The sequence below is a fragment of the Xylaria bambusicola genome, assembly GCF_022495145.1.
Source record: "Xylaria bambusicola strain CBS 139988 unplaced genomic scaffold F5B22scaffold_1, whole genome shotgun sequence".
NCBI lineage: Eukaryota > Fungi > Ascomycota > Sordariomycetes > Xylariales > Xylariaceae > Xylaria > Xylaria bambusicola.
Window position 1 is genome coordinate 1,888,852 of NW_025953554.1, and position 11,316 is coordinate 1,900,167.

The window sequence follows — 11,316 nt, forward strand, 5'->3', positions numbered from 1 at the left end:
TATTCTCACCTACTGATGGCATTGCGGTTGATGTTCCTGTTCTGCTAGGGATCATGGCTCGCCATAGATGGTTTCCGCCGGACCACAGAGATATGCCCGATCTAATAAACAGCGTGGAGTAAATTCCTAACACCATGTAACCTTACATGAGGTTGATATTGCACCTGAACGAATGAAACAACCTGGATATTCATCACCCCGCATATCCCGCTGCCGGGTTTATAACCAACATCTACCTAGGTAAGACAGCTTTTGTCTCGTTAGAGCGATGGCGCGATTTGACTTCTAGTGCACGTCGTTTTAGCCTCCGGGCTAGCGTCTGTGACCTCAGACAAAAATCGTGGCTTCAAGTGTGGAAAAGGAACGGGAAACTTCTTCCCTGTTCTCTTTGTGAGTGCCGTATAACTTGCTGGCGTTGCGAGTTCCAATCACACAAGACGTCGTTGAGCAGCCAAGTCGACTAACACGATGTCTGCCGGCAGTAGTGCGCCAAGCTTCAAGGAGTCTGGAGCCAAGACAACTAGCGCTCAGCCAGTTGAGGACGATGCTCTCCATAAACGCACCTACGACCATGCCTCGCCGCAACAAGAGAATGGCTCGACGAATGGTGGTGTCCAGCAGAAGGTCGAGAGCTTCGTCGAGGTAGACGCTGACTTGGAAGCTGAGGATGACCCTGAGATCAGCCAGATCCCTGCCGAGGTTAGGCGAGTCGTTAGTCTTCACGACGACAGTATGCATTTCTATCCCCATCTCATCTCGGCGTCCTTCTGACCCTCGAGATAGCGACGTTGCCTACAATCACCTTTAGATATTTCATATTGGCCGTAATCTTCGTTGTCCCGGGTGCATTTCTCTCTCAGATAAACACGTTTCGGACAACATATGCGCCGTACTCGGTGTTCTTCGTCCAGATCGCCTCAAACTACGTGGGCTTGTGGCTCGCCCGCGTATTGCCCAATCGCCAGATCCGCATCCCTCTCACAAGATCGTCGTTCAACTTGAACCCCGGCCCATGGTCTGTCAAAGAACATGTCCTGGTAACAGTCACCGCGGCCTCTGGCGCGACCAGCAATCTCGCGACGACGCCCATCGCCGTCGGCGAATTGTATTTCAACGAGCTCCTGCACCCCGCCGCGGCGATATTCTTCATGTGGTCGATCGACGCGACAGGGTACGCCTTCGCCGCCATCGCGCGCCAGCTGCTGCTCTACGAGCCCTCGTACCAGTGGTGGCAGGCTCTGTGCCAGACCGCGCTCTTCGAGACGCAGGCTAAGCAGAACAAGAACCCGTCGCCTGCGGCCCGGAAGCAGTTCAAAGTATTCTGGTTCGTGTTACTCGGGATCACGCTCTGGCAATTCCTGCCCGAGTTCGTATTCCCATTCCTCAGCTCCCTCGCTTTCTTATGCTGGGTCGCGCCGCACAATCCCGTTGCGAATTTCATTGGCTCGGGCCTTGGCGGTATGGGATTTCTCAATCTCAGCTTCGACTGGGCTAATATATCGAATTACAATGCCGGCGTGCCTCTGTTTCTGAGTCCATGGTGGTCGCAAGTCGTCTTATTCGCCTCTTTCGTCTTAAGTGCTTGGGTTCTACTTCCAGCGGCGAAATGGGGAGGCCTAGGAGGTTATAGCCATTGTTTGATGACGAACCGAGCTTGCACCGCTGATGGCGAGATATACCCCGTCGCCAGTCTTGTCACGTCCTCGAATACTTTCAACCAGACCGCCTACGAAGAGCTGGGGCCTATGTATCTTGGAGTGCACAACCTCTGGACCATATTCTTTGACTACGCCTCGTACATCTCGGCCTATGCCTGGATCGCGTTCTTCGGAGCTTCGAATATCAGAAAAGCCTATAGAAAGTTTCGGGCGCGGAGGAATAGTCCTGGCCAGGGGATCAATCATCAGTATACGGATCGGTTGAACGTGCTTATGCGATCTTATAAAGAGGTGCCATTTTGGTGGTACTTGGTTCTCTTCTCGATGTCGTTTGTGTGAGTGATTCTCAGCTTCTGATTTGGCTTCGCCTTGTCCCCTGAGCATATAAGGGCTGCTGTACGGATCGAGTCATGTTTTGGTAGCATGTCTAAGCAGTTTTCCCCTAGCCTCGCATAGAAAATGGCGATCACTAACCAAGATTCTCTAGGTCTATCATCACCATCGTTGCGAAAGACTTAATCTTCATACCTTGGTGGACTTATTTCGTGGCCTTGGCGACCGGCGCTGTAGTGGTCATACCCTTAGGATGGCTTTACGCCGTCAGTAATTTCCAACTACCAATTGGCACTTTTAACGAGTTGTTATATGGGACTATGGTCCAGAACCTTAGTCATCACAGGAATCCCATAGGTGCAAGTGTAAGTCATCCACCAAATCTCTCCTACCCGTGTTTAGCTGATACCTCCTAGGTATATGGCTCGATAGCTGGGGATGCCTGGTACAGAGCACAGTATATGCTTCAAGACCAAAAGATAGGACATTATATGCACGTCCCCCAGCGCGCGATCTTCTTTTCCCAGGTCCTTGGCATCACCCTCGGCGTCCCGATTAATTATGCTGCTATGCGATGGGTGCTGAACACCAAGCGTGACTATCTGACTGGAGAGCTTGAGGACCCAGCGCATATCTGGACTGGCCAGTACTTAGCAGGTTATCTGACACTTGGCGTACAATACGTCCTAATAGTGAGTATAGCAAGATTTGGATTGTCAACCATGCGCATGTTAAGAATGATACTAATCTCCTTCATCAACAAGGGTCCCGCGAAACTCTTCCAGCAGCAGCAATGGAAGCCGATCCCCTACGCGTTCCTCTTCGGCGCGGGTGCGCCAGCTCTCATCTACTTACTCCACCGTCGCTTTCCTCGCGCCAAATTCCATCTATGGAACACCACGATCTTCTGCAGTGGTGCCGCGATCTTCTACGGGAACATCTCTACGGGCTACCTCTCTCGCTTCATCGGCGGCTTTGTCGTCATGTTTTGGGCGTATCGATATCGCTATCAACTCTGGGCGAAATATAATTTCATCCTTGCTGCGGCGTTTGATGCCGCGTTCAACTTGAACTTGCTGCTTATTTTCTTGTTCTTTGGAAGTGGCAAGGTCATAACTATGCCGAATTGGTGGGGGAATGACCCGGTTAGTGTTGAGAAGTGCTATGCTTTAGATTGATTTCTTGCGTATCTAAGCGCGATCTGCCAATGTATGCGATGATATTAGATGATATTAGATGATATAAATAAGTAGAAGCTGTTGAGAGTTGAAATCATCTCTTAGAGGGATTTGGTTCGTTACTGCCGGAAGTTAATACCAATATCTATAAAGTCAAGACGGTCGTTATAAGGGACTCATAGTTTTCAAAGTGAACAATTTACTTATGACAATTCGTGGTTCTTTGTATATATACTATTACATGAAGCTAAGTACTAGCAATGCTCTATCTCGGTCGATACTCGCCTTCTAATAATCCAAGTTTATGAAATCATCGGACTCCCGCTCTCGCTCAGCTTTGTTCCATGCGTTGCGAGCATCTATCTCCATCTCACACTCATCTGAAAACTCTTCACTCAGGATGTCAAGCGGGCATCTATTATTCTGCATCACAAGTCTTTCGTGGTATGCAGGATAGAAACCAGCGGTTTCATAATCAATGATTACCGGCGTCCCACACGACCGAACAATGATGTTTTCTTCATGAAGGTCTCCGTGGGTGAAGACCGGATAAGTGTGCCGTTTCGCTGTAGCGATGCACTCGAAGCTTATCGTGAAGAACTTTTTAATGTCAGTAAAACGCTTAGTATCGTTGTGAGGGAAATAGATGCCAAACCATGCCGTGTTAAAATCCGTGTACTCGTCATAGGGACCGTACTCCTCTGACGAATATGGGTCTATAAATGGTCGCCGGCCAATAGCACCGTAATAGCCCTGCGCGGGAATGCACCGCAAAATGTCCATCTGAGCAGTCAGCTGTTTCTGAATATTGTCTACTTGCTCCACGGTCATGGACTCGAGATAATCCCCAAGGGGAAGCCCCTCAACAAACTCTGTGATGAGCATGGTCATCTCGTCGTCTTCGCCAAACGTATATATAGCGTAGACCTCTGGCACAGGGACCGCGGTAGTGGACTTTACAAGTAACATTGTCTCACCTTCAACGCTCCTTACATCCTTGCCGTATTTCGCAACGAACTTGCCGATGCGAACTATCGACACCCGCTTATATAAATAGGCATTTGGATGTGCGAGAAAATCTTGGCAAGAGAGCACTTGCTCAAGGGTAGGGAGAGGCTCTGGAAGGGCATCAGAGGGGGCAAAGTAGGGCAGACTCACTGGCGCATAGCTCTGGCAACTAATAGGACTCGTTGGCCGGTATGTCGGACTCATTGGTGTATAGCCATATGAGAAAGACGGACTCGTTGGCGTATAGCGCGGACTCATGGTGACTCAATGTTGGGCTCGTAGCAGTATGTACTAGGAAGGGTGATAAGCTATTGAGAAATGTAAAACTAATAAAACTAATAAGACCTCTTCTGTCTTCGATCTTATGCGCTCTATTTATATACGCTGTGAGCTCTCCCGTCTCTTTGCATTTGGTTAAAGACATAATGGGATTGTAAAGATTCACAAAGATTTCAGAACAAGGCTTCAGTGTTCGTGTTTCCAAGGCAAGGTCAATTCATGAATGGCATAGATAAACTAAAGACAGGTAACTCGAGACAAAGAAAAGCTCCCTGGGTATAGCTGGTGAATGGATTGTGTATTCTTTGAAGCTTTCCACAACACCTGGTATCACAGTAGCTCTCAGACGCTATTCTGAACGGACGAGGACCTATTGTCTTTCATCACTGTATCAGACCAGATACCAAAGCTGTCGTCACCATCCTTACGAGGTCTAAGTAATAGAAGAAGCCGGAGTAACACCGGTGTCAACAGTTGTTCGCTCCTCGCTCAATATCCCATGGGCGTTGTGTTCTGCTTCCTCATCTATGTATTCAAAATCATGAGGCGACTCAAAAATGTGTGTGATGTCGCGATGGGGCCAGCATTTCTCGCATAGCGCAAAGTCGCAACATACTTTACACATATAGTAGATACCGCGGATCTCCTGCGTCTTGTTAGTTGGTTATGATTTAAACAGATATACGGTCCGGACTAACCCAGAGACAAGCATCGCAAGTGACTCCTTCTATAGCCATACCCTTCGGCGGCGTGTTGACGTCGTTGACGTCCTTGCCAATATCGCCTGCACCGCTGCTTGGAGGATCAGACTTGTGCTTCTCTTTCAAAAGAGCGATGATCTCATCCGGTGCTCCGGTATATTTAGCTATCTCCAGCGGAGTCCAGTTCTTGTCGCCAACTTTGCAGCTGATACCCCAATCAGCGCCTCGATCGAGGAGGTATCTGACTACGCCCACAGGATCAGTCGGTTCGCTCGCGCGATCTTCGGAAATCCAGCTGGTCGTTCCTCTGGCTACCCAGCACAGCGGAGTCCAGCCATCAATATCGCGTGTGTCGACATCCAAGTTTGGTAATAACTCGAAGATGCGCTTGATAACCCGCAACCGACCCCCTTGCGCAGCGTAATGGAGTACCGAGCGGCCAAGGACGTCAAATGCTCCAATCTCGTTACCGACTCTCTCTTCAATGATCCGGAAATTCTCCTCGCCATTGAGGGCTGCAAAGTGAATGGGCTTTCTCCTCATCTCGTCTTCGCCATCGTATGCTGCTCCCCTATCCAGCAAGGCGCGGACAATTTCAGGGCGGCAAGCCAAAGCAGCTGCGGCCAGGGGATTACCTACGTAACGACTCCTGACGTTAACGTCTACACCCAGTTCTAAGAGGTGGTAGATGATCTTATCGGTACCATCTAGATATTTAGAATACGGCAAACAAACAGCCATCAAAGGCGTCCCATGACCAGAGACAGAGTCGCGATTGACGTCCGCCCCATGCTCAACCAGCATCTTTGCCACAGCAAAGTCAGAGTCACGACACGCCCGGTGCAGAGGACCCTCTTTATGATTAAGACCGTCTCCAGCGATATTCGGATCGGCGCCGTGTTCGAGGAGATACGATATGACATCGTGTCTAGCATCCCATACAGCAACAGCCAACGGCGTAGAGCCGGATTTATCTTGAAGATTGGGGTTGGCGCCGGCCCTGACGAGTTTCTGCACAGCCCGCAGATGGCCGCGCTGCGCACACCGATGTAGAACTGTCTCGCCGTTTTCACCCAATTGGTCGATATTGATGCGCGTCCGGAACTCCAGCAAGACATCCAGACACTCCAGTTCGATTTCTCTTCCATTTTCTGACGCAGGTGATGCGAAGATTAGATGGAGGGCGCTAGCACCGTCCGCGCCCGCCTTCTTTAGATCTGCCCCGTGCTCTGCTAGGATCAGGAGTATATCTGCGTAGTGGAAGAAAGCAGCGAACATAACTGCCGTCCAGCCAACCCACACGTCTCCGCTGGTAAAGACTGCATTGATGTTGGCTTTATGCTCGAGTAGGACTTTGACAGACTGTGTCCACCCCTTTGATGCGGCAGCCACTGTTCAAGACCGGGAGTAAGTAATTGCTGATGGATAGGACAATTTTAAAGGTAGCTAGTGTAGTTGGGTATAGGAATTCAGAAGTAAACATTCCGTCATGAGACTGTCGTGCACACAAGAGGACCAACGAGAATAAAGATCTAGAAGAAATCATACTTAGCGGAGTGACCCCCTTCGGCCACGGATAATCGACATCTCTCGTCCGTTCAGCCAACAACCGCGTCAAATCAGGCGAATGGCGAGCTTCATGCAGTGAAAGTTCCCCTGTCGAAGTCAGCACATTCGCATCAGCGCCTTTCTCAAGGAGAACTTCAACAAGGTGCAAGTTCTGCGCCTCAGTAGCCTCAAAGAGCGGCGTGTACCCATTCTTATCAGCCAGATTTACATCTGCGCCATACCCTAGCAGAAACGTCGCAAATCTGGTTTGCGACCTCGCGCAAGCCCGTATTAGCGCTGTCCTGCCTCGAATGCCTGTTGCGTTCACGTCCACTTGGTGCTCCTCGAGGAGAAGCTTGGCCAGGGCGATGCGGTTCCCGATGGTCATTGGGAGATTGTGGCTGGCGAGCTCATACAAGAGCGGCTCGCGGAATGTCGAACTAGCAGGATTCGCACCTCGGCTGAGCAACATGCGGAAGACTTCGACACGTCCGTTCGCAAGTGCGTATCTTAGAGCCGTCCCGTACCCGTTGGGTCCTGGCGTCTCTATGTCGACGCCGTGGTCTAGTAGAGTCCGCACAGTCCTCCGATACCCAAATGTCGCGGCTACCAGAATCGGAGCCCACCCATTATCGTCGGTTTTGTTAGGATCTGCACCTAATTCTATCAGTTTCTCGACTACAAGAGGATTCCCCCATTCACACGCGATAAGGAGCGGAGTTCCTTTTCGGACGTCATCACCGCCGTCTACGTGCTCAATGTTCGCTTTGCCTTTCTTCGTGAGACATTCGATAACGTCGGCATTCCCTTGCGATGCTGCTAGAGATAACGGGGTGCGTTGGAGATGAGACTGAAATTCGGTACCGTCTCCGTGATCCAGTAAGATTTCCACGACTGAGGTATGTCCCGCAACAGCAGCTATACAAAGTGGCGTCGCGAAAGTGCCATTGGAGTAAGGAATCTCTGGGTGAACTGAAACGCCAATTTCAATGAGTTTCTTTACCAAGTGACTTAAACCAAGTCGTGCAGCTCTGAAAAGGAGAGTCTGTCCGCTTTCCAATAATTGACCGCGACCCTCGGGTGAGAGGCGATCGATTAGCTCTAAAGTCAAAGACTCGTTTCCACTTGAACTCGCAGCTTTTATAATCTCGAGAAGAACAGAATCAGATAACTTGTCCTCTTCTGCTCCAAGAAGACTATTAACAAGCTCAGTGTTACCAACTCGGGCTGCTTCCTCTATCGCCAGTGCGATATCTGAAGGGCTGATCGGTTGAAGAATGTTATGATAACCTAGATAAAAGAGGGCTGGGATCGGAGACGTCCAGGGATTTCTGCTTCGACAGAAGGGGTTTGACAACAGCCACTATCCGAGATTAGCAAAATATTTAGCAGTATTTGCACTGAAACTCACAAGAGTTCTTGACCATTGGCTGAGGTCAACCTCATCCATTCTCCGTCGTAAGTCTTTCATTTCGTCTTCAGTCGAGGTAAGTTGAGCAAGTGAGAAGTGGTACGGCCAGAACCTAACCGCATAACTGATGAAGCCCAAGTCGCTATCGACAATGAATGGCTTCTCGGACAATAGATTTTGCTCCTCTTTGACTTTATCCCGAGCAAGGTAGCCTAAGCAGATATGAGCCATATCATAATGCGCGGTTCTCGCAACCTCATGCCAGAAATAGCGTGGAGAATCCGGTGTCTCAGGTCTTCGAAGCACCTCTGCTAGGCGCGGATGTGCTAATTGAATCCCGCTGTGCTTGTTCACAGTAATACCAGCGAACCAAGCTCTTCTCTGCCGTTCGAATCGATCAACAAGATCCCAAAATGGGAAAGCTTGATCCCCATTGTCCACAACGCTCCCTAGGAACAGGAGCGTCGCGAACTCATTGGTCGACAACGGTCGCGTTGCGAATAGGAGGAAAGCAACTGCTATCCGTGCCTGCTTTTGATCCGGTATGCTCCGGAGTATACGATCGAGAACTGTTTCTAAGCTGTAGATCTCTAAAGAACCTCGGGTAGTCTCCTGCAGTATTTCTTGTGTAGTGAGGTTCCGCTGAAGGTGTTGCTCCAACAAAATGGATAGCGCTAAGGAGTCAGCAGCTTCAGTGGCAGCAGGTGTGGTGGAGGATGACTGCACAACTTGTCGTATTGGGACTGTAAAAGATGGCTCGGGCGCTAATTCAAGTTTCTGGCGTCGTCCGTCGTGATGCAGATTTGCCCCCTTTTCTGTCTCTCGCGGATTAATACCCCTATCAAGATCAATGCTTGGCCACTCCGAGAGCTCGGCTTGTAATGTAGCAGGTTTTCTGCTAGTTAGGAAGACTTTTATCGGCCTGTCATTCTTCATTGCGATTCGTCCAACAAACCGTACGAAGGCGTCCCGCGATGATTCCAGGCAGTCATCGAAATGGTTGATGACAAGGCGGATATCGTCGAAGCGAGCTATGAAGAACTCGAGCCAACCGAGCAAATCCGCCTCAGTGCATGCTTGCTCTTCGTAAAGCCGGTCTAGCATGAAGGGTATGAAATGTCTTATCTCAGGAAATTGAGAAGTAATCTGTGACAAGAAAGTCCAAAGCATACTAGACAAGGAGCATGATCTAGCGTCGACATGTTCGAAAGAATAATACATAACTAGTAGCAATTTATTTCCCCGCGGCGGCAGGTCTGCCAGATGGTAGAATACCTGTTCAGAGGTCCGTCGAACGAGTTCTCTGTTGTCTTTACCCGAATACACATAGAGGACCTGAGTTCCCGAGTAGTCGAACCATTGCGAGTATACGTCAGACAGCTCAATGCGAGCCGCGGAATGGCCCGCCACGATGAACGGCTCCGTAGGCGTGGCTAGACTAAGGAGAGCGCGCTCTCCGTCAAACGGCAACTTTGGGAACTGCGCAGCGAGGGAGGCTTCTGTTCCAAGTATTGGCATTGATTCGAGTCCCCGGAGCCACCGCAGAAGGTGAGACACAAAGACGTTCGTCTGTCGGTGACAAAATATACGCCATTCGAATGGCGTTCCCTATTAGAATCTATTTGTTAGAAATGATGTCTCGTGGCAACGCTCCAGTTAGTCTAATAGCATGCCGAATGTGGGGATATAGATTTGCTAAATAATTAGGCAATAGGGATGATAATACACACCAAAGCTGACATGTGATGTTCAAGTTCCTATCTCCCGTTAGATACACCAGCAGATGGTGCGGAAGCAGAGAATACTACGCACCCTCCAAGCCTCGAACCCCAGCATAACATCATCATGGATGCTAACAATGTAGCTTCGAAGCAGGAATTTCGACGCTATGAACGACTCGTTGATTTCCAGTATCGAGGCCGCCAGGCCAGGGAGAGCAGCGACATGAGGCCTAACCTGACTTCTTGAGTCATAGAGAAGACGAGCCAGCTTATCTTCCATGTCAAGAGCATTTACTATATCGTCGAATTAGTGACCTTGCATCGAACCAAAACAGAGTCTCTATTTTATGAGAGCGCGGTACTCTATCAGTAGGGGTTTCTCTTGGGGCTACTTACCACTCCGATTCGGACAGTGAAAAAACACCTGTAATCATCAGCAAAGCCGAAACACCAAGAATAGACCATGGCGAGTTACAAGTGTCCGGCACGCATCAAAAACCTCGCCATTCAAACTCTTCGTTTTCGCCGCGATCGTGAGTGCCTACCTAGATTATTAGTACATGGTCCAACTCAACCCAACTCAGGACATAAACGAACCTTTTTCACAACCACACATCCAACATCAAACGCGAAGAAAATAATCGGACGTTTCTAACCCATCAAACATAAGCAAACTCATTCCAGCCCAAAGTGCACCACTCACTACTCACCACACCACTAGCCCGTAACTCCACCAACTCCCCAAGCAGTCGTTCCGCAAGATAATTGATACCGAAATTCGCGTGCCCCGGCGTGAGGACCTGGCTCGGATGATACCCGAAGTGCAAAATGCGAGAATCGCCCTCATTCCGATCGAGGTGATCGCAGAGCCAACCCAGCGGTTCACGCGGACGATCAGCGAGTCCGAAGACGACGACAGCACTAAGGGGAGGTGATACAACACACGTAAGTCCCGACAGCTCGTATCCCGCTAAGAAAGGGGAAAAAAAAAAACGTACTCAACATCAACCTTCTCTCGACGAGCGCCATCTACCCTCGGAGCCGCCAAACGCCGCGGCCTCGAAGTCCACGCAACATACAACTCCCCATGTACACCAGCCGTCTCCTCCCCAGTCTTTACCTCCGCGCTTCTCATACCACCTCCATACTTCGGATCATCACCATTATCTGGACTCGTAGATAATATACCCGACATCTCTGCGCATCATACCAATATCGGTATTCGCATGAAGTCTTCTCTTATCAAACATTCCAAAAAAAAAATCAGAGGAAAAATCCTCAAACCCTACCCAATTTTCACAACGCATAACTATATACCTTCAGCTTTGATGCCCCGGCAGGCAGCAGGCAGCAAGGGAGCACTTGTAAGCACCCCTCTGCGCGCCAAGGTCAGAGGCGTATCGGGGCGCCGAAAATAACGATGCTGATGGGTTGAAGAAGAGCCGTTCAGCTGAAGTTCAGCCCCCACGTTACATCCGG

At 49.8% G+C, this 11,316-nt stretch overlaps 3 protein-coding genes across 3 annotated transcripts; 1 reads left to right on the plus strand and 2 right to left on the minus strand.

Moving 5' to 3' along the window:
• The first annotated feature begins 74 nt into the window (after positions 1-74).
• On the plus strand, positions 75-3,490 carry F5B22DRAFT_584179 (OPT oligopeptide transporter protein-domain-containing protein). Its single transcript, XM_047973410.1, has 5 exons — positions 75-730; positions 784-1,993; positions 2,146-2,356; positions 2,408-2,683; positions 2,756-3,490. The coding sequence occupies exons 1-5, from the start codon at positions 469-471 to the stop codon at positions 3,167-3,169; spliced, it is 2,373 nt and encodes a 790-aa protein (XP_047836600.1). The 5' UTR covers positions 75-468; the 3' UTR covers positions 3,170-3,490.
• On the minus strand, positions 3,261-4,919 carry F5B22DRAFT_653263 (kinase-like domain-containing protein). Its single transcript, XM_047979703.1, has one exon. The coding sequence runs from the start codon at positions 4,433-4,435 to the stop codon at positions 3,458-3,460; it is 978 nt and encodes a 325-aa protein (XP_047836601.1). The 5' UTR covers positions 4,436-4,919; the 3' UTR covers positions 3,261-3,457.
• Positions 4,648-11,201, minus strand: F5B22DRAFT_584183 (ankyrin repeat-containing domain protein). Its single transcript, XM_047973411.1, has 11 exons — positions 10,836-11,201; positions 10,548-10,758; positions 10,435-10,488; positions 10,313-10,378; positions 10,234-10,261; positions 9,929-10,131; positions 9,847-9,873; positions 8,117-9,724; positions 6,706-8,068; positions 5,155-6,548; positions 4,648-5,102 (listed from the first exon to the last, which is right to left on the minus strand). Exons 1-11 carry the CDS (start codon positions 11,030-11,032, stop codon positions 4,890-4,892), a joined length of 5,364 nt encoding a protein of 1,787 aa, XP_047836602.1. The 5' UTR covers positions 11,033-11,201; the 3' UTR covers positions 4,648-4,889.
• Positions 11,202-11,316: the final 115 nt, after the last annotated feature.